This window comes from Oculina patagonica, chromosome 8 (genome assembly GCF_052425735.1).
Source record: "Oculina patagonica isolate OP01 chromosome 8, crgOcupat, whole genome shotgun sequence".
Classification (NCBI taxonomy): Eukaryota; Metazoa; Cnidaria; class Anthozoa; order Scleractinia; family Oculinidae; genus Oculina; species Oculina patagonica.
In genome coordinates, this window is record NC_135765.1 from 27,470,718 (window position 1) to 27,498,196 (window position 27,479).

The window sequence follows — 27,479 nt, forward strand, 5'->3', positions numbered from 1 at the left end:
CTACCATACCGATAAAATCCCGCTGATACAAATACGCCGCCGTCCCTACCTCATACAGACAATTGCGCTTCAAATCGAAAGTGACAAACGTTCGACCCAATTCCCCCGCCCGCCGCCACGAATACAGTGGCTTTCTTGTTCTTGTAGCGTGCGCTAAGCCACCTTAGGTTCTTTCTTGTCAGCTTTTTCAATCGTGGCGAGGAAGTTACATTAGAAAAAAAACAGTAGAAAAACTTCGATGCTGATGAAAATAAAGAGCACGCAATGCGTGCATACATTACGCGGACGATGGCGGAATGATGTCAGTCACGAGAAATGAGAACGAAATTGGGTCCTTTGAAAATGTTGAGTGTGATAATCAAAATGAGCATAATGTTAAAATAAAATTCCAAATTGAAGAAATACTGGACATTTCAGTATTTTTTTTCGGCATAGGCCAACACAGCTTCGTCACCTCTGCTTGTATTCCCAAACGTGGGCCTCATTAACTTGCTAGTATTGAGTATAGCGTATTTAACACGCTACATTGGCCATGATAACGATACTGTTTTGAAACTGAACCACGTTAAGCATTTACTGTTCAGTATCACGATACTAGTATAGACCAAGAGCAGCCCATCTTCTTTGTCTGAGTGCACTTTTCCACTCGCGCGTTTATCCGCTTCTTGTACCAGACGGTACAAACGTAAATAAAATAGCTGAATATGAAGTTTGTTTTGCTTTCGTTTGGATTCTTTGTTCCAAAAAGTAAATGTCCATGTTCCCTCGTTTCCTGAAACACCTGAAAGAGCCACAGTTCTCAGTAATTTATATTAGTAGATTTATTTATTTAGCAACAGTAACAAAACGATTTTTGTATTATTTTCTAACATTACAACAGCTGTACTACGTTAAAGTGATTCATGTATAAAAAATAAAAGAAATTCAAAACCATGCACTCAAAAACTTACAACTTTACAGAGAGATCTAAGCTGCGAGATAAAAACTCGTTGAAAGACACTGATACAATGAATGGATACAAGAAGTCATATTTATATACAAATGTAAACAGGAAGTCTGACATGTGGTGATATATATATAATTGGAATGATGTCCTTAACCTGACTTGGCATCTACTCCAAAAAGATTTTAGATAAAAAAATCTAACTCAACAATCTAACACAACTGCACAAACAACTTTGTATCACTTAACGAGAACAGACTGCCTTTACTTAGTGTCTCTCGCCATTCTCTACTATTAAGTGGGCTCCTGCGTTAATAGGTAGACATGCTCGTTTTCTACAAAACTCAACGTTAAACTACACAGTTGTATGATTCGGAAAAAGAAAGCCTGAACACGGATAACCATGTAAACTGACGTTAGGTTATTAAATGGGTTTTATAGCAGGGTATTGAATTTCGCGTCATTCATTTTCGCTATAGTTTTTTCCCGTGGGCCTTTAATTTCTGGATTTTTTGAATAGCATCAGTTGCAAAAAAAGTAACAATAAGGCACACTTTAACCGCTTCCAAGTGATAAACGATATCAGTTACATGTAGCAATTTCGTTTCTTTCAAACTACGGTATTTCAAAGTCCAATTTTTATCAAAATCGCACAAAATATGGTTGTCGTATCCCCTGTATGGAACAGTTACATAACAGAATTCAACAAATAACTCATTGAGACATTATTGCATTTTAAACTCATATGAACCTTGCTCACCACAATTAGTGGCACCTTACTAATCATCTTTTCGCATACCATGTTTGTACATGTGGTACAGTATTCCACAAACGTTGTGACAAAATTCACCACACATCCAACAGGTGTATTTCTCCCTGTCTTTCAAGGATATCTTCTTGCATCTGTGTCTCTTTAAACCACTGTCATCTTTGAAGCCTTTACTGCAGTGGCTGCACTTGTGGGGCAAATCACTATGATATGATCTGTTATGATGTGACAGACCTTCCTTGCGAGTGAAACATTTGTCACATTGAGTGCATTTAAAGGGTTTTTCACCACTGTGAATTTTCAGGTGACAATGCAAATGTCCTGGCTGACTAAAGCATTTCTTGCATTGAGTACATTTAAAGGGCTTCTCGCCATTGTGAATTCTTAAATGACGATGCAAATTCCCTGACTGACTGAAGCACTTCCCACACAGAGTACATTTGTGCGGCCTTTCACCACTGTGAATCTTCAGGTGTTGACGCAAACCTTGTGACTGTTTAAAGCATCTGCCACACACAGTACATTTGTAGGTTTTTTCACTACTGTGGAGTTTAAGGTGTCGATGCAAAACCACGGAGTGTTTAAAGCATTTGCCACACTGAGTACATTTGTAGGGTCTCTCGTCACTGTGAATTTTGAGGTGGCTTTTTAAACTTCCTGCCCGATTAAAACACTTGTCACATTGAGTGCATTTAAACGGTTTTTCACCACTGTGAATCATCTGATGATTCTTTAAATGTGACTGCTGATTAAAACATTTCTCACAAACAGTGCATTTGAATGTCTTGTCTTTATTCCTACTCGCCATATTCACATGCGTTCTTGACCCCTCACAACCTTTGCAAAACAAGAAAGCAATATTCTGTAAGTTAAAGTAGCAGTTCAACGTATAAAAGGATTTATTTGAGGACATCACTTGTATTGTAAGGATTATACTAGAAGTCAAAGAAACATGGCTGTTTGCTGTTTGGACAAAACATTGGCTGGCAAAAAGTGCAGAACACGTACACAGGTCATTGTGAAAAACAGACTAGACATGTTCCCTGGCCATAAATACTATTTGAAACAGTTTTTTAGGTAATGTTTAGGGCTAGGAGACTTTATTTAGCCAGTTGTACATTAGTAGGAACTGAATTGTGCCCCATGTTTTGTACAGGCCACAAAAACATCAGCGTTAATAAAAGCATATACCGGTAAGCAAGGCCGTCTTCAACCCTGCATGTTTTGAAGAACCGCCACTGTTTAATATGTGCCCTTACTGTGCTAATATGGGTCATTTGTGTAATCTTATTGCTTGAAATGAGAGAAAAGGGACACACTGTGGTATTTAAATAAAAATTTGGCTTCAACTAAATCATAAACATTGATTAATAAACAGCTGCTCTCCTCACACAACAGATATGGAAGTATGGCCTTTGGCAGTTTTAAAAAATTGCCGAAGGCCAATACCACTAGGTATGGCCCAAAGTCATGGAGGGTTTTTTTGCACTGCCAAAACTTTTTAACTTTATACCTGACTTTATACAAAACCATAAGAACTTTTAGCAGAGCTCCCCAGTGGCCCAGAACTGACCAGTGTCACATGACCATATTGTGGGCTCAGGTGTTTTACTCATCAAGGTCACATTTTTTTGAAGTTTGCCATTGACCAGGTGTTGTTGTTTTCATTTATTCACAGGCTCAAGACATATTTTTTCCATCTATGGTCGGTAAATTCAGGTTTACAAAGTGTGATCAGTGTGACGCTGATTATGTTGGTTATACCACACGACATCTACATCAACGCATAGAGGAGCATAAAGCCCCGGTTATTGGCTTGCACATTAAAGAAATCCATGATGTCACAAGTCCTGACCTGACAAAGATGTTTTCCGTATTAAAGAAATGCCAAGGAAAACTGGATTGTTTAGTTAAAAAAATGCTTTTAATTCGTGATAGAAGACCAGCACTAAACACGCAGTCAGACTCAATACGTGCAAAAGTATTTAACTAATTAAATGCAGCACGCACTGACACTTTGAACGCTAATGACCACGAAACACTTTTTATTATTCTAACATACTCTATCACTTCTATTTGCATTTAAACTTAAATCTTTTACCTACTTGATAATGAACTCAAGATGAGTTTGAAACATTGTGGCTTATTTTTTTTAAAAAAAAAAACATTTACAATGCTACTAGTCCGCTAATTTTTATAGTAAATTACAAATAAGGGCAAAGAAAATAACCAAGAAGCTTTGCTAAATCTATTTGGTACATGTACCAGCCAACCTTATGAAAGCAAGAACAGTTTATTGGGTTTCTTGGCATTAAGCTTATTTTCCTTTCTACAGTTTAGGTTTTCCACAAGTCCCACTGTGGTGAGCAGAAGATTCATTTTAGTTTTGTGGTCTACCATCAGTAAGTTTGCATAACAACCCATAAGCACCTCTTTCAACCATCAGATATACCACCATATTGGAAACCAAGTATTTCCCGGTACAATTGGTCCATATAATTTTGACCAATTAGAGTACATTTAACAATTATTTGCCTCAGGCTCAGTGATTATTGTTGAATAATCACTGAGCCTGAGGCAAATAATTGTTTGAGTATAATTTTCAGAGGTGAACATCAAGAACTGCAAAATAACAATAGAAAACACAAAAACAACAAACATTTAACACAAGTGCTCGCTTGCATACGTGTAGACCAGTTTAACTCATCCATTGAAATCATAATTGACACTCAAGTTTTAGCAATAAAACGGAACAATACAATCAATAAAAAAGATAGATATCTGTTACCTTTGTTTAATTGTTGGTGAGTTATGAGTAATTGTGTGAATCCTCTAAAAATTACTAGCTCTGGTGAGAAGAGAACTAAATAATGTTTTGCCAGGCGATCTGACTGAGTTTATGGCTGCGTGCGATCTCCAAAACCACCATGCTTACAATGAATTCTAATGCCTTGAAAACCATCTCTTGAAAATATTTTTGGTTCAAAAGCCTTGGTAGTTAATTTGCAAAATTCCCAATGTTTTAAATATCGAGGACTTGGAGTGATTTCTTTTACAGTCAAAACAGCTTAATTGTTCCAAACAAGGGTGAATTAATGAATTAGATAAAAGAAATTTGATTTCATTCTTTGATTCAATATTCTATTCTTGAATTGAAAAATTGAATGTTCAAATGGCAACTAAATTCAAAACTTGAATGTTGATTGGATTGCTGTATGGCTTCACGTGACAGGCATGTTGGAATTTGGGCAGAGTTTATTTCGGCAACCGTCAAATGTCACACATGATGTTTTCTCATCATTTTGTTCTTTGGTTGCTTTTTTTTTAAACCAACAATAATACCAAAAGAGAGGCAAGACATTTTAAAAAGGCACAAAAATACTACTGGCAGAAGAAAAAGTGGGAAAAAGGTCGTTGACCCATTTTATGCAAATTGGGAACCTTTTTAAATTCTTGAGCTGCTTTGACAATAAATGAGAGAAATTTTCATTCAGCAAATGCCGCAATGTTCACCGGCCTGGGTGGCAAACATGGCATGGCTTAGTAGCCAATCCTTGAGATTCTGTAGTCACCACCTAGCACGGTGAATAATGCGTCATGAACCGAGCTTCTCAACCAATCAGAATTGAATTCACCTCTGGAAATTATACTAAATACATGTAGTATCTCCGCTGAGACACTACATGTAATCTACATGAAATATTTGCACTCAAATAACAAATTCCAGAAGATTTAATGTCCCAGCACTTCTCTGATAAGAGATTTAAACCTTTAGGTAAGTATTAGCTCACTATACTCGTGAGGAATTTTGATCCATATCCTCAATCCCGTAGTCCCGCGATGTTTTAAGTTGTTTACAAAATGGCGGGAAGCAGTAAATCGAGGTTCAAAGTTTTTACTACAAAACGAACAATCACTGCAATAATTACAGAAGAAAAAGGCAAATTCTAAACCAACTAATAACCTAACATATCAAGTGGGCATGAATAAAAGGCTCAGCTGCATAAAACAAACCCGAGTTGATCGACTATCAAATCTCAGCAAATCTTGGAACACAGCACATTACAGCGAACTGAACTTTCAACGGTTCTTGTGCACTGTGATCATCAATATTTATAAGTATTATGAGTTTGATTACGTACCTTATTAAGTCCTTTGGGTAAAAATGCAGGCGTCGATAGCGGACAAATCAACAAAATGAACACGCATACGAAACAACCAACATCGAACCAAAACGAAACCACTGCAAGTCAAACTGATCACGTGATTACCTTGCCGGGGTAGGGAGCGTCAACAAGGCAAAGAGAATCTCCTTTCACATGTTTCATTCTATTTCTTGCTATTCTTACCCTGGAGGAGTTTTTCTAACTGCTCTGTACTTTCGTTTTACAATTATGTACATGGGACTGAATCAATCCGTTAATTGTTATCGACCAAGCAGCTTTTCCTGGGCAACAGTCTACCGCGAGTTTCGCAAGTGTCGCGTCTTCTGCGTGATTTTCGCGCGGTTTTTACGTCTCGTCTCGTGAACAGTTTTGGATAGAAATGGGTCACGGTGTCTTTTATATACTATTTTCTCGTTCTTATCGGCTACCGCTGTCTATTCATTTTCAAGCTCGAGCCGTTTTTGTTCTTTGCTTAATAACAATCATATGTATAAAATGTACACTTTAAAAAAAAATTCTGGGATTCCGCTTCCTCGCACTTCGAAGCTTGAGGCCCTAAAATTGACTAACAAACTGGGACAGCACTGAAAATGAACTTTCTAAACTATTCTATGGGAAAAACTTCAGTTTTAACTTCAAGACAAACTGTATTATTTCTCTAAAAATTTCCCCCCGAGAATTCACCGTGCAATGGTCTTCATACTCCAGTTCCTGAATCCTCCCTTCAGCGCACCCTTTATGGGGTTAGGGTGCGCGGAAGAGAGAATCCGGTCGTTTCGCGGTGTCTTTTATATACTCCCTTCTCGTTCTTATCAGCTATCGCTGTATCTTCATTTTCCCAAGCTCGTGCCATTTTTGTTTCTTCGCTCAATAATAGACATAATTATTACATGTATAAAAAGATCATTTTAAAATTTTTCTGGGATTTCTGTTTCCACGAATTTCTAATCAATGCTTGAGACCCTAACCTAGTCACATTGACTAACAAACTGGGACAGCACTGAAAATGAACTTTCTAAACTATTCTGCAGGGAAAACCTCAGTTTTAACTTCAAGACAATCTGTCTTCTTCCTCTACACGTTTCCCCCGAGAATTCACTGTGCAATGGTTTATAGTCCAGTCCATGAACTCTCTCTTCAGCGCGCCCTTTATAGGGGTTAGGGCGCGCGGAAGAGAGATTTCAGGGACTGGAATATAGCTTTCACCGTAACCGGATTTTTCCGATGGTCGGAGGTTCAGTCTCCTCTCCCAAGTAACCTCGGTCTTTCTGAAAGATCAGGTTTTTGTCACGTGACTGATTAATACAGGGATGATTACACCCGTTTCTCAACACTGTGTTTTTGTTACTTAAATTATCTCTTTGAATAACCACTCAGTTCAACACCTGTGTAATTTACAGCCAATGTAAAAATTTAAATAACGACTCTCATTCTCACTAGCCATGTTGTCCGGCTAAAAATGACAAAGTTCTCATTTACTAAAGAACATACACACATGCACTATACACGGATCCAGAGTTTCAGACTTCCGGTCCAAATTCAAAGGAAAAGTGAGCACTTATTAAGTCAGACCATTGTTAAACATCCCAAAACACAATAGCCTGCCTTAATGAGTGCTCACTTTTCTTTGAATTTGGATAGTTCAAGATTCACTTAAGGCCAAAATGTTACTTGATCGGGCCTTGTGAACGTTTTCTCAATAATGTTTTAAGACTGCTTTGTTTTTGTTGTATTTTAGCTCCTGAAAACTTCATCCAAAATTTTCTCGAAAACGCTCTCATAAAAATTCTCTAAATTTCGCAGACCTTGGGTAAACTATGTCAAGTCCAAGATCTAGTAGCCTTTTTTTCAAAATTATCCCTCTATTAGAAGAAAATCGGTCTCGTGTAAAATGGGTGGTGACGTCATTATGTTGCTATGGCTACTCCGATTTCGACGAAACTTATCTCATTCGAAACTTTCATCTTTCTTTAGTACAGCTGTACTGATCGATTTTTAGTCGGATTGTTTACGGTGACATACAAGTTGCTCAAAGTTGAAAGGTATCGTCACTCAAAAATCCGATCGAGCCACCTTAATGAGCGCTTTTTAGAAATTGCGAAAATCGCGAAAACGGCCAACAATAAGGTACTCTGCTAACGCTTTCAAGTTATGAACGTAATCAGTTAACACGTTTATTTTTCAATTATTTAAAACTCAAATTCGCATCAAATCGTGCAAAATAGAGTTGCCCTACCCCCTTTATAGAACGGAATTCAATACATAACCCATTGAGATATTATTGCATTTTACCTCAATATAAACTTGGTTACTACACTTGGTTACTAACTAATATCTTTTCGCATACCATGTTTGTACATATGATACAGTATTCCACAAACGTTGTGACAAAATTCACCGCACATCCAACAGGTGTATTTCTCCCTGTCTTCCAAGGATAGCTTCTTGCATCTGTGTCTCTTTAAACCACTGTCATCTTTGAAGCCTTTACTGCATTGGCTGCACTTGTGGGGCAAATCACTGTGATATGATCTGTTATGATATAACAGATTTGAACGGTTAGTGAAACAGTTGTCACATTGAGTGCATTTAAAGGGTTTCTCACCACTATGAGTTCTTACGTGACGTTTTAAATTTCCTGACAAATTAAAGCATTTGTCACATTGAGTGCATTTGAATGGTTTTTCACCACTGTGAATTCTCAAATGACGATGCAAATCTCCTGCCTGACCGAAGCACTTGTCACAGTGAGTGCATTTGTGAGGTTATTCACCACTGTGAATCATAATGTGTTGATGCAAACTTTGTGACTGTTTAAAGCCTTTGCCACATTGAGTACATTTGTAGGGCCTTTCATCACTGTGAATCTTTAGGTGTCGATGCAAATGATGTAAGTGTTTAAAGAATTTGTCACACTGTGTACATCTGTAGGCTTTTTCACCACTGTGAATCCTTAGGTGTTGATACAATCCCGCTGACTGTTTAAACAACTTCTCACAGTGAGTACATTTGTAGGCTTTTTCACCACTGTGAATCTTTAGGTGTTGATTCAAACCCTGCCTCTGTTTAAAGCTTTTGTCACACTGAGTACATTTGTAGGTTTTTTCATCACCATGAGTTTTGAGGTGTCTTTTTAAATTTGATGCATGGTTAAAACACTTGGCGCATTGAGTGCATTTAAATGGTTTTTCCCCACTGTGAATCCTCAGATGTATCGTTAGTTGAGACTGGCAATTAAAACATTTCTTACAAACAGTGCATTTCAATGCCTTGTTATTATTCCTTCTCGCCATATTCACACCTGTTCTTGACTCCTGGCAACCTTTTCAAAACAAGAAAGCAATATTCTGTCAGTCAGAGTAGCAGTTCAAAGCATAAAAGGATTTATTTGAGGACATAATTTGTACTGTAAGGATGACACTAGAAGTCAAAGAAACATAGTTGTTTGCTGTTTGGACAAAACATTGGCTGGTACAAAGTGCAGGTCAGAAGTACAGGTCACTGTGAAAAACAGACTTCACATGTCCCCTGGCCCTAAATACTATTCAAAACAGGTTGTTAGCTAATGTTTGCACCAAACGGAGGTCATTGTATTTATTATCTTTTAACTTTCGCAGCCAAGCTGCCAAACAGCTAAGTACATTACATAATTTTGTTTGCATTAATTTCAAAACTGTGTCATTTTGTTTTAAAAAGGTCATTGAGTTCTATATTCAATTTAGCAATTTATTTGGGACAGAAAGTGTATTCATGAAATTAGATGGAAGACGTTTAAAAACTGTCAGGGACATTGTTGTATTAAAAGTCAATGAACCAAAATTTCGAAATTCTTTGTTTTGTAACCTAACACTAAAAGTGCCTGAGTGTGCACATGCATGTCTGTAGGCTAATTAACATATTAAACCAGTGAATTGAAATTCTTATTGTGCAAGCTAAACAAGTTATATCAACGAACTATAGTGCTAATGATCATACCAAATTTTGTAGCTAGTTTTAAGCTGTTTTTAACCGGTGCATAATTCCTTACTTCCAATAGAAAAAGCCCAATTTTGATATATATGGAGACTGTTCATTTTTTTATGAGGTAGGGGGGGGGGCTGGTGGGATTTGAGGGAGGGGGGCATGAAAAAAAATATGGCTTTAAAGGGGAGGCCAGCTCAAAAAAATATGGTCTGTAAGGGGGGGGGGGGTCACTGAAAATAATTATACTTTTAAGTGTTGTAATGAGGGCTTCTGTAATAGTTAAAAATCTTCCAGAATGCCCAAAATAACATTCCTGAGGTTCTGAAAATTTGAATTTTCCCCAGAACCCCTACTTTGTTATGTACCAAACGCCATTAACTCAACCCAACAACTATTTGGTTACAAACCATACTAACCATACTAACAAAAATATCCACAATAAACAGTTGAGGCAATGTCAGCCATTTGGGGGGATGAAATTTGTCTATTATTATGACTGAATGACTGATATATTCTTCACAACCCTTGGTAAATTTTAATTTCACTTGAATATATAATTATAACAGTGACCATCTATCAAATCCCACCAGCCCCCCTACCACATAAAAAATGAATGGTCCCTATATTAAAATTCAGCCTAAAACAGTAGACCACAATACGAGGATCTGGACAGGAGAGTAGAGTTTGTGGGTCTTATTCCTCAAAGCCTCGTAGTGATGTTTATTGTGTTAGGCTGAATTTTAAGATATCAAAATTTGGCCATTTTCTACATCCCCAGCGCTCTATGATTATAAAGGCCATAAGTAGGAAATTTTATATTTTAACTTGAAATATCTCTGGGATGCAAAGTCCAATGACTTTGAAACTTCAGAATATTAATTAGCACTTTGGTTTACAGTGACAACACAAAAACCGTGAACACTTTCATTATACTTTGGAGAAGGAAATAGAGGAAATAGTTGACAAATTATTCACGAAAAGTAACCTGCTGGCTCCATCTCTGTTCATTTGTTTATATTTCTTGCAGTTTGAGCTATCATTCGTTTATTTTCTGCAAAAATTTACATATGCAAGATATCGTAAAGTGTTCACGGTTTTCTGGTTCACCTTGTAAAATGAAAAAAAAATTAGGTTCATTTGACCTTTAAAAGTTGAAATAAAACCCCATTTTGGTTGCAGATGAGCTGTTTTACAATTGCCCCGCTGTATATGTGCAATAGAATTCTAGTGTGCTTTATTTCTTTGATAGAACATGGCTGAAAACTATAGATTAGCCTGTTACCCTGGATGTGAGAATTGCTTGTCAAATTTCATTCAACAGCTTCACCTCTGTCTCTTGTTTTGTTGTTTAAAGAACCTTTTATACAACACAGCTTCATCAATTACATTTTACATGTTTAAATGGAAGTGAGGCAGTGTCAAAGAATGCAACATATGAAGAGCGAATCACTGAAATTTATTGCTCTTCTTTGGAGTGGTGTCTGCAACCATTTGATCAACTGGGAATTTACTTAGCAAAACAATTAAGGTGCACTCCCCATAAATTAAAGACCGACAGCTCACTTTTTTATTTAAATCAAAACTTAATGACCAGTAATAGTGTCAGATGTGAAAAACTTATAGCAAAATGACCACATAAAAATTCTGAAATTATGAAGTTGAAATTTAATTGCTTAAATTTAACTGGGTTTGTTCTCTTTGTCAGCCATTCAGATCCCTTTAAGGTTGGCACACACTAGGGGACTAGTCGCAGGGACTTGCTTCGGGGACCAGTCCCCTAGTGTGTACTAGTGTTTTGCATCAAAATTCTAGTAGCAGGGACTACATTTTTGGTCCGGCAACTAGTCCCACGAATTAAACTGGTTTGATTTCTGGGACTAGTCGCAGGGACCAATAGTCCCGCAAAATGGTCAATTTTTATAGTGTGTACATACTAAGGGATAAGTCCCTGCGACTATTCCCTGCGACTAGTCCCTTAGTGTGTGCCTAGCTTTATAGTTAGAGGAGGACTACGAATTTGAAATACGAATATAGTATTTAAAGAGGTATCTTTGTTCATCAATGAAAATGTCACTAAAAAAAGAAAAAAAACTGAACTTTCACATTACCAGTGTTCAGAATACGACATTTGTAACTGCTTTGTGAAGTGGTGGCCAGTCCTGTTGTTAGATTTGTCATACGTTTTGTGCTCTTGAATGAACATTTTCTTAATACTATATTCTAAACCAACTAGAAGATGGTTTTCCTATGCCCTACAGTGTATAAGAAAATAACAGCTCGGGCATCCAATAGCAGCTTTTCTAGATCTCAATGGTGCATTATTTTCTAATAGAACAAGGAAAACCATCTTCTAGTTGGTTAATATATTTAGTATACACTAGAACAGTGGATAGCATTTTTGGTGCATGCAGATTTATTTAGCTACTTAAACATTGAATATCCTTGGCTATTCACCTCTGAGTTACGCGCACGATGAAAATTGTAATCGTTGTGTAATCCTTTTGGGAAAATTATCTCACTGTTTTATTATATACTAAAACAACTATTTCCCTCAGTGTTAGTGGCTAGTGGTGGATACAGTATTTACCTCCCTGCTCAATGGCTTGGTATATTTCCACCACTTGCCACCTCCACTCCATGAATAGTTTTTAAATAATCTCATATATGTAGTAAAAAATAAAGATGGTACATGTAAATTTTAAGCTTGGTAATAAATAATGGAGATGAAATGTTCAACATGACACGAGCATGGGACAAAGAAAAAGTCTGAGTCCCCTCAGGACAGGAATCCCAGATACCGGTTGGGTGCTCTAACCAACTGAGCTACAAAAGACTTGTGGTGAGCTGGGCCACTTACTAGGTTGATATGTGACACGCGTCCTGCATACTGCTAGGATCAGCAATGTCAAAATAATCAAGTTTGTAGTAAAGAATAAAGATAGTAATTTTTTAAAAAATGTATGTGCCCAACTGGTATCTGGGAGGCCATGGGTTTGATTCCTGTCGCGGACTCAGATTTTTCCTTTGTCCCACACTTGTGTCATGTTGAACATTTCATCTCCAATCTCATATATCATATCACCAATTATTAAAAACTAGCGATGGTATATTGCAATTCCTGCATTTTGATTGGTTGGCAGCCAATGGTATATGAGCTCATATACCATTTACCACAAACATGGTAGCCGATACGCATCAACTTAAAACAGCTGGGGAGCTCAAATATTGCAATTCTTAGGGCGTTTTTAATAAAACAATTATTCTACTCACGTTTGTTGGATATGAGATCGTTATAGCATCTCATATCCAACGTGTGTTATACCATCTCATATCCAATGCGCGCTTGTGGAATAATGGTTAATTATATTCCATCAAATATTTTTGTTTCAGCAAAGAGCATCACATGACACAATATACCTCAACTAAAAACTCCAAGTGATATTCACCAGTTTTTTGCACATTCAGTTTTAAGCGTGATTGAAGTTAAACATTTTGAACATACCAACAACATTTTGAATGCCAAAGCGGCCTTATGTAAAAAATATTTGAAGGATAATAAAAACAATAGCCTCAATTTGGCTTCAAAAATATGCACGAATATTGGTCATTGGACATTATCTGTTCCTCAAAGGTCACAGTTTTCCTTGAGCTACGTTCTCGGGAGAATTGTTTGCTTCTCAGAACAGATAATGTCCGCAGACAAATAACTGTCCATATTTTTGCATCAAATGGAGGCAATTGTGTATATATTGAAACTTGAGTAACGGATAGTAGTCTAATAGTAGAAGATTACAATGTCCCAGTTGTCCCCTTCCAACAGATGGCGAAACTTGGGTGAAATAGTTAGTACTAGCTTACTTTATGCTAGTCGTGAAGAAGTTCGATCCTTATCCTTAATCCCGTAGTCCCACCATATTTCAAGTCGTAATATTTTCAAGATGGCGGGAGGTAGTATTAAGTCGAAGACATTGTTTGCTACGAAAATGACAATCACACCTTATATTGATAGAAGAAAAAGGCATTTTGTAAATCAAAAAATAACCTTACATGTCATAACATTAAACAAGAACTGCAAGCAGTTTATAATCGTGCGGGTAATGTTTGACCACCTGACCTCTTTCAGTGCTTTGGCTTAAAGGCACGGCGCCGCACAGTAAAATCTTTAGAAAAGCAGTCACTTGCGAAACACACAAGTCGTGTTTGCGTTAGTCACGGAGTGAACGTGACATGAATTTCCTTTACCACGTCATCTTTTGCTTTTTAAAACCACATGCCTAGCCGGAAAAATGCCTGCTTACGCATGCAAATATTTATTTTGTTCCGAATGTTCAAAAAAATAAACCCAAACCAGTTCATTTAAAAGAAAGCCAAATCACGCCAAAATAAAGAGTAGACTAAGGCCATCCCATTGTGTTTCTCCGTTTAGCGTCTTCCGACAAGCTTTTGGTAATTCCCCTGGCGCGATGACGTGTATCCCGTGCTTTGACACATTCTTGCTGAGCTTGCAACTTACGTTTCGATTCTCAAAATACCGTAAACTCAAAACAAAAATTGGGATATCCAGAAAATAAGTCGTCGTTGTGCAATATTTAACACGTTCCGGGTAAATTGTACGGCTTGTACTCGCTCCGAGCCAAACGCTTGAGTAACACAACAATAAATATTTCACACAAACAGAGCGCAGAGTATTCAAACAGAAAATAGGTGAATCATTATTTATAGCTAAAAGCGAAAGATCGCGTGACATGGGTCTGACGTAGTGGTAGTTTTAAATAGCTTGGACATGTCCAAGCGGTCTTTGTTTTCGCTATGTGATTATATTCAGCCCTCTCTTCTTGTAAAATATGGAATGAAACAAAATTATACATTTCAGAGAGCAGAGTGTTCATGTTAAACGCGAGTGATCGGCTGATCGCTATTAAATATTAAATCTTGCGTGACCGTGACAGAAGAGCCGGCTGGGCCGCGTGGGTCTGGATCGATTTACCGACAAAAAAAAAAAAAAAAAATTCCGTGCAGATTATGAATCGGGTCCAGGCCCCGCCCGATTAAAAAGGCTCAGTTGCATAAAACAAACGCGAGTTGATCGACTATCAAATCTCAGCAAATCTTGGAACACAGCACATTACAGCGAAACTGAACTTTAAACGGTTCTTGTGCACTGTGATCATTAATATTTATAAGTATTATGAGTTTGATTACGTACCTTATTAAGTCCTTTGGGTAAAAATGCAGGCGACGATAGCAGACAAATCAACAAAATCAACACGCGTACGAAACAACCAACATCGAACTAAAACGAAACCACTGCAAGTCAAACTGATCACGTGATTACCTTGCCGGGGTAGGGAGCGTCAACAAGGGAAAGAAATTCTTCTTTCATTGTCTGCCCTTGAGGAGATTTTTAACTGCACTGTACTTTTTATTTCAAATGATGGACACGAGCCTGAATCGATTTGTTATTTTTTATCGCACAAGCAGCTTTTTCCTGGCAACGAGCTACAGCTTCTAGGGCTTTCCACAAGTTGCTCGAGATTTCCCAAAAAGTTGCCTGTAATTTTTCAAAAAGTTGCTCAAAAGTTGCTCCAAAAATCCAAAAAAGTTGCTTCTGATAATAAAAGTTGCTCGAAAGTTGCTCCAAAAAATCCAAAACGCTGCTTCAAATCAAAAGAATTTCTCTAAATATAAGCTAATATATGCTAATTTTCCTGTGCGGGTAAGATTTCTAAGCAGTTTTACAGCAAAAGGGGTATCTAAATAACATATCAAGGGGAAAATTTGTTAAATAACAAGGATTTTTTTAATTGATTAAACTCGTTAAGATAACGATGATGTCATGTTTGCTGACAAGTTTTGTAATTTTTTAATGCAGAATGCGCCGAAAGTTGAAACGTCCTCAGATGTTCCTCGAAAATCTTCGCTAAACTTCTTAAAGTGTCTATATAGCCTACAGGTTTTTTGTGGTTTTCGTATCTCTATAATGCATAAACAAGTATTCTAAAAGAAATTTTTGGATTCCGCCACTTTTTCGCTGCAAAATCGAGCTTTAAAGTTCCCTCTTCGGCCACGCCCAAAGAAGTTGACCGGGAGTCAAGACAAGAAAGAGTCTGGGTTCCAGACCGGCTGTGACGTCAAGTCAGGAACCGCGAAATCTTGCCGCCAGTTGAAGTCAGCATTTCTTCTGTAATCGCGATGAGATACTGACGGTAGAAATATACCAGATAGATGCGTTGTTGCGGTATGCTCGAATACTCCAAGCGCAAAAAGGGTATTGCGTTGCATTTTGGGGTGATGTGAGAACAGAAGCAAAGGCTAGAAGGAAAAAGTCGATGAACTTCGTCAAGTTAAAACCTACAAAGTGGAATCCGAGTGCTTTGTCCGCCGTCTGCGCTTGCCACTTCGCTTCCAGGGATTTTACAAGAAGACATTCCTTTGAAAATCTCAAATGCCAACGGTCGCTGATCTAAGATGATATTGGCGTTGTTTCTGTGCCAAGATTTCACCGGAATACTTTCGAAGAAGAAGAGTTGTCCAGTCGAAGTCGTCATCGGGAATTCATTACTCATTCTTATTCATTTGATTGAGTTTATCTTCTCGAGAGACAAGACACTCGTCTCGCTAGACGCCTTAAAAACTACAAGTAAACGTCTCCAACTTCTACGAGATTTTTATTACCTATTGTCAACCATACATGTAGAAATAATAAGCGAGCAAGCGTCGCCAAGCAAAGATAACATGTAGCTGAAGCGACGTTTGATTTGTCGACCAGGCAAGGTGAAGCGAATTATTTCTCCCTCGAATATCGCTTGTATTTCTATTTCTATTACTTGTAAGTCTTGTTCAAAAAGTCTTATTTAAATGTGATCTTTATAATCGAAGTCTCTGCGTTCGTACGTAGCTTTTCAGGGTTTCAACTCCCATACATGTAAAGTTATAATTTTATCGATCGGTCTCCGCAAGCGCTATTGTTTGTTTAAAGTGCGTACAATGAAAAGTTTATCAAAGCTTTCACAGCCTAAAGTAAGCATTGTTACAAAAAAAAAGAAAAGGTTTTTCTAAGTTATAAAAGTAAAAAATCGATAGGTTGACTTTGTTTGTTAATCGTTTTTGAGACAATCTGTCGCACGTATCATAGGCGCGTGTTGTCGGCATTTCTAAACGCGTGAAAAGTCGCTCGTATTTTGATTATGCTGTAACAAGAAGGACTAAAGTAGCTCGTATTTTTATTAATCTGTTATAAGAAGGACTAATAAAAGTTATAAACATGTTTATTAACATTAATCTTTGAGTCGAGTTCCGCTTGTTCACGTGGGTATCAACTTAGGGCACATTTATTTGCAACATATGCGAATAGCCGTCGCATTTGCCCGTTGGATTTTTTTATTGTTTTCAAGCTAAAAAGCAATAGAAAATTTAACAGGCAAATGCGACGACTATAATTCTTTGTCGTATACAAAGGTCGCCTAAAGAAACAGCCCACACGCCAAATCGAAGTCTACCGACGCGACAAGTTTCGATTCAAAACAAACAAAAGCTTGCAAGCATACAACATTCAATGTGCTGTGTGAGTGTCAAGGACAATTTTTCGGGAATAATAGTGCTTACCGTCTACTCGTAATATTGTTTTCATTTTCGTTTCACATCTGTAATGAAAATTAAAAGTTTTACAACCTGAGAATGTAGATCGATTTCCGTCCATCGTTGTAAGTTTCGCAACTCGTCAAGTTTCCATTCAAAGCTTTCTGGAATAAATTTGCGTTGAAAATGCAAATTAAACGCGCGGAGTGAGTGTTTGGAAAAAGTATCTATATACCGGTATGTGTCCAATTCCACGACTCTGTTTTGCCAGTTTTGTAATTCTCGTTCCCTCTCTTCAATAATTTGCCTCTCTCGATTATATTCTTCTATCAATGCATAGTCCGCCAGAGGTCCTTGAGAGTAAGCGCCTTCTTCTTTGTCACTCTTATCTTCTACGGCAGTGCAAGCGATCGATTCGAGTTCTCCGGACTCGAACTCTTCGTACGAATCAGATGAACTGCTAGTCTCGTCTTCTACAGATAATAAATCGCTGTCAGGCGAGTATTTTATCCAAACTCGAAGAATTCTTGGGAAAAACAAACCTTATGTAGTGGCTGTCAAGCAAATAAACAAATGTAAACGCTTCGAGCGGTTCCTGACATGACGTCACTCATCACCAATCCTCGCTTACGCGGTCAACTTCTTTGGGCGTGGCCGAAGCGGGAACTTTAAAGCTCGATTTTGCAGCGAAAAAGTGACGGAATCCAAAAAAATATTTTAGAATACTTGTTTATGCATTATAGAGATACGAAAACAACAAAAAACCTGTAGGCTATATAGACACTTTAAATCTTCGGAAACGTTCGTATTGCCTTTGAACAACACTCGTATGATCTTCGGATATCTTCGAACTGGAAATTGCTCAAAATGCAACAAGTTGCTCGAGAGGAAAAAAGTTGCTCGAAGGGGAAAAAGTTGCTCGAAACATGAAAAGTTGCCAAAAAGTTGCCGAGCAACTTGTGGAAAGCCCTAACAGCTTCCCCTGCCCCCATCTCAGCCACCTTTGGTGTGCAATGGTTTTCATAGTCCAGTCCTGAACTCTCTCTTCCACGCGCCCTAACCCCTATAAAGGGCGCGCTGAAGGACTATCGTTTTCACCGTAATCTGTCTCCCTTTCCCAAGTAACCTCGGATTTTCCGAAAGATCGGGTTATTGTCACGTGACTGATTAATACAGGTATGATTACATCCGTTTCACATTCTGTGTTTTTGTAACTACAACACTTGGGAAACTTACAGACTTGCAAGTAAATATTACATGTAAGATTTTAATCAAAGTCTCTTCGAGATATCGACGTTTTTGCATGAAGTATGAGTCGAAGGTTTATCCTGTGCATTGTTCTTCGAACTTATCATTACAGTTTCTTTGTAGTTTAGTTTAACAATTTCCTATCTTCGCGGAGAAAATACAGCCATATAATTTTGTCAAAAATGGCTCGTCCACGCCGAGTATTTCTTAGCCTGCGAACAGGCTTTCTGGAGAGCGCTCGGCCGGCGGGGCAAAAATGGAGGGGAAAGCCTGCACGCATCTCTGAGAATCGCAAATGCCGCCCACGAACACCCCGCAGATTGCTTAGCTTGTCAATTGTCACATTTAAACAAAAGCATTTAAACCGCACGCCGGAAATCAAATTTAAACTAAGGAAAACAAATAATGGTCATTCGCCCGCGAGCTAAAAATTACAGAACGTTTCTTCTGACAGCCAACGGCCAAGTTCCGAAGATGCAGTTCACAGTCCCAGAGTAGGATCTTGTGGCCCAGTGGAAAAACAAATGTTCGAACACCAGATGTAAGTGAGAATATCCTTCTCGCGCAGAATATCGCCTCGAAAAATTGGCAAGCAGTCGCTAACGCCATTCTCAAGAACGAGCAATTGAAACCAGACACGTTCTATTTTGATTTTTGTCTCTACCGGAAACATCGACAACGTCACAAATAATTAACCGCTCCTAAGCTAAAAGAAGCCCCCATCTCTTGCATTTGTTTTAACTTCAATAATATCTTTGAAAAGAGCGAGTTTTTTGGTATGGTTTATTTTTGACGTTTGTAATTTTAAAACGATGTAAGTGCTAGTGATTATTTATTCGTGTTTTAGTTACGCAATCCATTGTTTGTGCGACGCTTTTTATAGATCGCCTTTCAGACACACGTGCGTTGAGATAAGAAAGCTGACATGTCACTTTTAAAATTGTTATATAACGTTTGTAAATGTGACAAGTCACGTTTTTTCCACGAGATGGCAAGTGATCACCCACAGCGGAAAGTAATCCCTTGAGAAATTAAAACAGTCCCTTGAGAAATTAAAAAAGTCCCTTGAGAGTTTACAAATATGTGGTTCCAAATCTTGTCCACTAACCCCTATTCTACCATTTTAGCTTATAAACAAGCAAAAACGTCGAAAAAACGACTCTCATTCCTAGTAGGGATGTCCGGCTAAAAATTACAAAGTTATCATAAACTAAGGAGCACACTCACTCTTGTATTGTTAATCAGCCTTTAATTAAAATGAAAGCTCATTTAGAACATAGTGTTAATCTAACAAACTTCTTAAACTTTTCAAGTGAAAGAACCAAGCATCACACGTACCATTTTTCATACTACTGTATACCTTTGGTCAAACCCTACCAAACGGGGAGGGGTAGTGCGTGTTTGTTCATTTCCCGTGGTTCTTATCATCAATTTGTAATGGACTTTCTCTTGGCCCTATTTCCAAATTTAATTCACGTCGTAATCGAGCCTACCATCCCGATCAAATCCCCCTGATACAAATACACCGCCGTCCCTACCTCCCACGGACAACTAGTACTGTCCCTCAAATCGAAAGTGGCAATCGTTTGACCACACTCCTCCTGCCCGCCGCCGCGACTAGAGACAGTGGCCTTCTCAGTTCTCATACGCGTAGCACGCGCTTAGCCCTGCCCTTAGCTACCTTAAGTCCTTTCTTGTCAGCTCATTTCAATTTTGTATCTCCCTTTTAAGCCTCTTGTCTAAGAGCTCCTCCAGTTGTGAGAAGGAAAAGGCAATATCAGAAATTTAAGAGGGCTCAGTTGTCAACGCATTGAAGCGGACTGCAGGCTTATAAGATTCGGCAAAATAAAACTTGCTTATATTTAGTATAGCGTATTTAAACACGGCACATAAGCCACGTGGATTAAGGACACCAGTCAGCCAGACCGTGAAATACACGAAAATGGTATTCACGTATTGCCATCAAAATTGTAAAAATTGCATGGTGAAGCCGGCGCAAGTTGTGCTACAAGAAGTCTGTTAATATTCTTTCACTGTGATCTCCTTTGGTTAGACCCGGTTCGCGAGAAGTATATTTCCAAAAATCCCGTCTGACAACAAAAACACAGGCGCGGCTGACTAGGGTACTAAACGTTTTTGAGAACCATAATAACGATACCGTTTTGAGACTCTATTGAGCCAGGACATACAGCAGACTTTTTTACAGCTAATTAAGATGGTTTCCGCCCAACATTCGAGCAATATAGGCAAAAATAAAGTTACCAATGAGATCTCATAGCATGGTAACAGTTTGAGTACAGCTAACAAAAACCTGCCAAAACTTTAGCACTCTAGCTTTCAGTCAAAACGGACGTTTCACGCCAAACTGGCGCGCGTTTTGAACATTTTTACGAGGGTCACTAAGACAATAGCCTGTTCGTCCCCCTCGTTTTTTTTCCTCGCGCGCCCGTGTTTTTCGCTCTCCCCCAGCTACCGAGAGCCTGGAACAGGCTTCTAAGACAAATGAATTTCAGTAAGATCTTTTAAATAGTGTGCAAAATGTTGCCGTGCTATGAGCAGATTTTTGGTACTTAATTTTTGCACTCATTGCTTGAACTTTCAGCGGAATCCCTCTTAAGCATTTACTGTTCAGTATCACGATACTAGAATTGACTATGAGCAGCCCATCTTCTTTGTCCGTCGAGAGTGACGCGAAAAACGCGCGAGTAAAAAATGGCCACGCGAAAACCTTTTTATTCGCGCGTCTATCACCGAGATTTCGCGCGGCTATTTTTCCACTCGCGCGTTTATCTGCTTCGTCCTCGACGGACTAAGATAAAAGACAAAAAGTCAGGCTGCTAGTAGGCTAGTACCAGTAGGTCCACTTTAACAAGATTTTCCGGCAAACAAAAACTTCAAGAGCTGTATATGAAGTTTCATCGAGGATCGAAATGCACCAATCACAGCTGTTGAAAACCAACCAATCACAGCGCGGCAGCGTGCTTTATAAGTTCACGCACAACCAGTCGACCTTATCGCCTGATGAAGACTAGCAGTGTGCAGTCGAAACGTCGCGATCTCCATCACACGTGACTACGTCGTGAGACAAACGAAAAATACTTTATTATTGTACTCTACCACGACGAATAACCACAACATTTTTTACGATATTTGTTATGCTTTAGTATTTAATAAAATGTGAATGAACACATTCAACATGGCTGTACAAACTACAACTCTGATTTATTACATGAAATCGAGGCAATACATAGACCGGCGAACACGTGCTCTAAATAGAGACTGGGACTAGGACTTCTATTTCACAACATCTCCCTTTTTTTTTAACAAAAATCTTGCATGCAACAAAATAAACGAAACTACAAGAAATGAGCATAAAAATCTGACTTATTCGTAATGTTCATGACTTGCATCAGACACACTGTTCACTTAATATCAACAAAGTCTGGTAACAACTTATGAAATGTTCTCACTAACTGGTCACATAGTCTTTGGACCAAACAGGTGGTCGGATAACTCGACCACTGGAACTGACTTTCTCAGAGCTCACGGAATCATGGACTGGACTGGTGGTGTTGGTTTTGGATTCTTCTAGATCCTGCTGCTGATTGGTTGCTTCAGTTGTCTTAATCAGATCGCGCCTGTTTCTTCGGTAGCTTGCTCCTTCTGAGTCAACAACGTACGATCTTGGCGCTTCGGTTACCCTGGTAACTACGGCAGGTGTCCATGTTTTCTGTCCTGGCTTTCTAACTCGAACAGTGTCTCCTGTATTCAGAGGTTTCAGAACTTTCGCATTTCGGTTGTAATACTGCTGCTGTATTTCTGCCCGACGACTGAGACCTTCCTTGATGTTTTCGGTTGGATATAGTGGCTTTAGCAATACAGGTGTAGTAGGTAGTTTGGTTCTAGTTCGACGTCCCATAAGCATCTGTGCTGGTGAGAGGCCAATTTCCTCAATTGGAGTGTTTCGGTAGTCAAGCAATGCAAGCTGATAATCCTTTCGTTCAACTTTTGCTTTTTTCATAAGGTTCTTAGCTGTTTGCACAGCTCGTTCTGCAAGACCATTACTCTGTGGGTATCTGGGTGATGAGGTAATATGCTTGAAGCCATATTCCTTAGCAAATTCTGCAAACTCATGGCTACTGAATTCAGGGCCATTGTCACTGACTATCACCTCAGGTATTCCATATCTTGCTAACTGTGGTTTGATGTGGTTAATCACTGTCTTGCTTTTACTGTTAGGCAAGTGGGACACCTCAAAGAACTTTGAGTAGTAATCAACCATAACCACATATTCTTGTTTGTCAAGTTCAAACAAATCAACTGCGATCTTTTGCCATGGCCTTTCAGGTAATTCATGGCTCTTGAGTGGTTCTTTTGCTTGAGAATTTCTGTACATGTTACAGGTATTGCACTTGGATACCACATCTGCTATCTGTTGGTTCATTCCTGGCCAAAACAAAATATCTCTGGCTCTTCGTTTACACTTCTCGATGCCTAAGTGGCTGCTGTGTATTACTCTTAGCATCTCATCTCTGAGCGAAATAGGTACAATCAATTTGTCACTTCTCATTAGCAAATCAGCACACACAGAAATTTCTTCCTTAATGTTCCAATACTCGCGAAGCTCAGGGTCTACTTGAGACTTCCTTTCTGGCCATACACTTTTCACTGTGGTCTTGAGCTTCTGTAGTGTTTCATCTTTCCTTGTTTCATCTTTAAACTCTTCCAATTTCACCTCACTGATTGGCATGTTTTCAAGGGTGAGTACCTCAAATTCATCCTTTGTGTTGGCTACAGTTTCATTGCTTTCTTCTGGAGCACGACTTAGAGTGTCTGCAATGAACAAGTTTTTGCCTGGTTCATACTCCACTTGCAGGTCATAACGCTGTAACCTTAACATCATTCGCTGTAATCTCTGTGGTGTTTGGAATAATGGTTCTTGAACAAGGCTTCCAAAGGCTTGTGGTCGGTTTGGACTTTTACTTTCTTGCCATAAACATACTGGTGAAATTTGGTACAACCATACACAATTGCCAACAGTTCTTTCTCTATCTGCGCATAATTTTTTTCAGCAGAGTTAAGTGATCTGGATGCGTAGCACACTGGTCTACCTTCTTGAAGCAAACATGCCCCAAGTCCATAGGATGATGCATCTACTGATACTGTAAGGGGAGTTTCAAAATCATAATACTGGAGTGTCGCATCACTTTTCAGCTTTTCTTTAATGGCTCGGAATGCTCTCTCTTGTCTTTCGGACCAATGCCATTCCACTTCTTTGTGCAGTAGCTCTCTTAGTGGCTGAGTTAGGTCTGCTAGGTTGGGTATGAATTTACCCATGTAATTCACCATTCCAAGGAATCTTAAAAGTGCTGGCTTATCTGCTGGAGATGGCATTTCCTCCACTGCACGCACCTTGCTAGGATCTGGTTTCAATCCGTTGGATGTCAACACATGGCCAATGTATGGAACTTCAGCTGTCAAAATCTTCATTTTACTTCGGTTGAGCTTCAGTCCAACTTTCCTTGAACGTTCCAACACTTGCTCTAGGCGATGGTTGTGCTCAACTTCATTTCTGCCCCAGATAAGAATATCATCAGCGATTGTCTTCACTCCACTCAAGTCCTCAAAGGCTTGAGTCATTCTCTTTTGAAAGATCTCGGGGGCTGAGTTGATACGAAATGGCATTCTAAGGTACTGGTATCGACCAAATGGTGTGTTGAATGTTAACAGCTCTGAACTTTTCTCGTCAAGCTTAATATGCCAAAAGCCAGATGTGGCATCAAGAACACTAAATACCTTGGCATCACTTAATTCAGCTGCAACTTCTTCAACAGTTTTCATAGGATAATGCTCTCTCTGGATAGCTTTATTTAGATCTCGAGGATCTAAACACAATCGCACCTGACCATTTGGTTTCTCCACGACTACTAAAGAACTAACCCATTCAGTTGGTTCCTCGGCTTTACGAATAACACCAAGTTTTTCCATGCGGTCAAGTTCTTCCTTGACTTTCTCTCTCTGAGTGAAAGGTATTTTGCGAGGTGGATGTACCACTGGACTTACATTAGGATCAATCTTAATTTGATAAGTACCCTTCAAACATCCAATACCATCGAATACATCTTCATACTTCTTGAGGATTTCATTGACATCTTGATTATTGTCACTGGACAGGTTTTCCTCCCCCTGGGTATCAACTGAGCTGACTCTCTTGACCAAATTTAAATCATGACAGGTTTGAAGACCAATTACTGGAGTGGCTGGATGCTCAATTATTTGAAATTCAACAGGGTGGGACTTTCCTCTAAGTTTCACATTGAGTGTAGCTTTACCCATCACTGGCATCTTGTGGCCTGTATAAGACACGAGTCGGGTGTTCGACTTCTTCATTTTCTCACGTGTCAGTTTACAATACAACGCATACGACAAAACATTGCATTGAGCACCAGTGTCTAACTTCATATTGACCTGGAGTTTATTGATCACTACACTTTGCATCCAATCTTTCTGAGTCAGTGGTTTAGTTCCCAAGACCCCAATAAACAACTCATCTGTATCTGAATCATCACATGTGAACTCACTTACTTGTTTTGAACTGTCCCTTGGCTTGGACTGGCACATTTTCGAGTAATGATTCCTTTGTTTACATTTGTGGCAAACCTGACCATAGGCTGGGCATTTCATAGGCTGGTGTACTTTTCCACATCTTCTACAGTTGAACGGTTTCTTTGTTTGGTTGTGCTTTCCATTTCCCCGTCTCGATTTTCCGGGTGGCTTTTTGGAATCGTCTTTCACATCGTGCACCTCTCGGTCATCCTGATCCACAACCATATTTTTCGCCTGATTTTCAGTAATCTCAGATGACTTACACATTTCAACTGCTCGATCCAAATTTAAATCTTTTTCTCGCAGAAGACGTTTCCTGACCTCGTTACTTCTGATACCACACACAATACGATCACGAATTATAGAATCATACAATTCTCCAAACTCACAGTTTCTTGCAAGCTTGCGCAGTTCCGTGACGTAAGCATCGATTCCTTCGGTCGCTCCTTGTGCCCTCGTGTTAAACACATGTCGCTCGTATGCTACATTCTTCTTTGGCGTACAATATTCTTCGAATTTCTTGATCACGACATTTATCTTATCCTTGTCTTCATCGCTGAGACCGAATGTATTAAAGATTTCCAGCGCCTCCTCTCCGGCAACTGTTAACAAGGTCGAACACTGTACTTTCGCTGGTTTCTTGTCGAAGCCCGTCGCGTTGAGAAAAAGCCTGAATTGCTGAATCCAACGTCTCCAATTCTCTGCAACATTTCCCTCGAATGATAGCGGCTTCGGTGGTGGGAGTTGATTCATTATTCTCCGCTTTCTGACACCATGTTATGCTTTAGTATTTAATAAAATGTGAATGAACACATTCAACATGGCTGTACAAACTACAACTCTGATTTATTACATGAAATCGAGGCAATACATAGACCGGCGAACACGTGCTCTAAATAGAGACTGGGACTAGGACTTCTATTTCACAACAATATTAACCTGAAATATGGGCACACAGCCCTAAGGTTGATTCGTCGACATGAGCGTTGCTCGAGCAAACTCGCACGCTTCAAGGTGCATTAAGAACCGCATTGTCCCCAAAGATCTACAAGTCCGACCACCAGTTCCCACGAAGGGCGCACGCAGAGTCGCTGAACTTGCATCAAAGAGATTCCTGAGGGAAAGAATCAGACTGACGCAGAAGGCCAAGGGGGATGCGAAGAAAGAAGCAGATTCCACATCACAGAGCATAACATCCGCTCTCTCGACAGAGGACACAGACAGAATACTGGAACAGATCAAGATCAACGCCCAGCGAGTCTTTAATGCCACCAAAGACAGACAAAAGCAGAAGTTTGAGAAACTTATGCACGAAAAACAGACGGCTGACCGTATCTTGACAAAACTAACTGGGTTATTAATTTGTCTTCTAGGTCCCTCACCGACGCCAAGATAGCACTGCTGCAGAAAGGACTGAACTTCGCCGTAACTCCTGCGAACATCCCTGCCAAGGAGATTATCGCCAGTGTCGAATCAGCTGTCAGACAACTAAACGTCGAACGAGCGGACACGGTCAGAAGAACTGTCAACAATATCCTTATTCCGGTGGAATAGTCAAAATAACGACAATTACAATTTTGATGAATTAGGAATAATGTACGGCTATAATCCCGGAAGTTCTGGCTCCTATATCTTTAATTATTATATTCTTCTTAGCAAAAGACATGTCTTTCTACAAAAATATGAGCACAAATTACCTAATCTCCTTCTATTTCTTGAGTTAGAAAAAGAAAAAATGTTAATTCAAAGATCAATCGCACATGCGAAAGGACAAAAAGAAAATTTTTTGAACTTATGGAAGCCTTTACTGACAATAAGTTAGTTACAATAGTTACGTAAAACGTGTATCGCATTGTTACCTCTGTATTTTTTATTCATTTATCTTTTGTATTTTTTCTTTCTTTTTTTTTCCGTGTATTGTCAAGTGTATCGTGTTGAAAAGTAAAAAAAATAATAATAATAAAAAATCCTTCAACAGGCAGAACCACCAGAGCCTAACATCACGAAGGAAATGCGAGACGCGCTCAAAAGCCTAAAGGAGGACGAGTCCATCACCTGGACCGTACCAGCGCCTAAAAAAAGACCCGACAGACCGTTTGACCCGAAAGCTGTCTGAAAAGCTGCTTACCCTGCAATGAAACGGGGATCTATCAGAGGCCGTTTACAACAAGATCAGACCTCGACACAAACAGCCGCCAAGAATCTA

At 39.0% G+C, this 27,479-nt stretch overlaps 6 protein-coding genes and 1 pseudogene across 7 annotated transcripts in view; all 7 read right to left on the minus strand.

Annotated features, from left to right (window-relative positions):
- The window catches only part of LOC144663763 (uncharacterized), a 190,850-nt gene that overhangs the window by 146,969 nt on the left and 16,402 nt on the right, over positions 1-27,479 (minus strand). The gene's annotated exons all lie outside the window — the stretch shown is intronic.
- Positions 1-27,479, minus strand: part of LOC144663749 (uncharacterized) — a 125,189-nt gene that overhangs the window by 8,644 nt on the left and 89,066 nt on the right. The gene's annotated exons all lie outside the window — the stretch shown is intronic.
- On the minus strand, positions 1,571-15,113 carry LOC144663752 (uncharacterized). 2 transcript variants are annotated; one of them, XM_078524808.1, is made up of 2 exons: positions 15,048-15,113; positions 1,571-2,549 (listed from the first exon to the last, which is right to left on the minus strand). In XM_078524808.1, the coding sequence occupies exon 2, from the start codon at positions 2,518-2,520 to the stop codon at positions 1,723-1,725; it is 798 nt and encodes a 265-aa protein (XP_078380934.1). In that variant the 5' UTR covers positions 2,521-2,549; positions 15,048-15,113; the 3' UTR covers positions 1,571-1,722. The 2 variants fall into 2 exon arrangements, with proteins under 2 accessions (XP_078380934.1, XP_078380933.1); XM_078524807.1 differs by lacking the exon at positions 15,048-15,113 and adding an exon at positions 5,855-5,906.
- LOC144663772 (uncharacterized) overlaps positions 8,119-27,479 on the minus strand; it is a 31,002-nt gene continuing 11,641 nt past the window's right edge. The window contains exon 3 of the mRNA XM_078524839.1: positions 8,119-8,181. The gene's annotated coding sequence lies outside the window, so the exon portion shown is untranslated. The remainder of the gene's footprint in view (positions 8,182-27,479) is intronic.
- The window catches only part of LOC144663750 (uncharacterized), a 41,606-nt gene continuing 22,278 nt past the window's right edge, over positions 8,152-27,479 (minus strand). Inside the window, exon 4 of the mRNA XM_078524805.1 lies at positions 8,152-8,202. The gene's annotated coding sequence lies outside the window, so the exon portion shown is untranslated. The remainder of the gene's footprint in view (positions 8,203-27,479) is intronic.
- LOC144663281 (uncharacterized) lies at positions 8,191-9,171 on the minus strand (annotated as a pseudogene).
- LOC144662422 (uncharacterized) lies at positions 24,783-26,202 on the minus strand. Its single transcript, XM_078523224.1, has 2 exons — positions 25,253-26,202; positions 24,783-25,020 (listed from the first exon to the last, which is right to left on the minus strand). Exons 1-2 carry the CDS (start codon positions 26,024-26,026, stop codon positions 25,003-25,005), a joined length of 792 nt encoding a protein of 263 aa, XP_078379350.1. The 5' UTR covers positions 26,027-26,202; the 3' UTR covers positions 24,783-25,002.

Excerpts from the sequence above, each read along its gene's own strand:
- LOC144662422 (XM_078523224.1), bottom strand. The coding sequence starts at position 26,026 with ATGAATCAACTCCCACCACCGAAGCCGCTATCATTCGAGGGAAATGTT.
- LOC144663752 (XM_078524808.1), bottom strand. The coding sequence starts at position 2,520 with ATGGCGAGTAGGAATAAAGACAAGACATTCAAATGCACTGTTTGTGAG.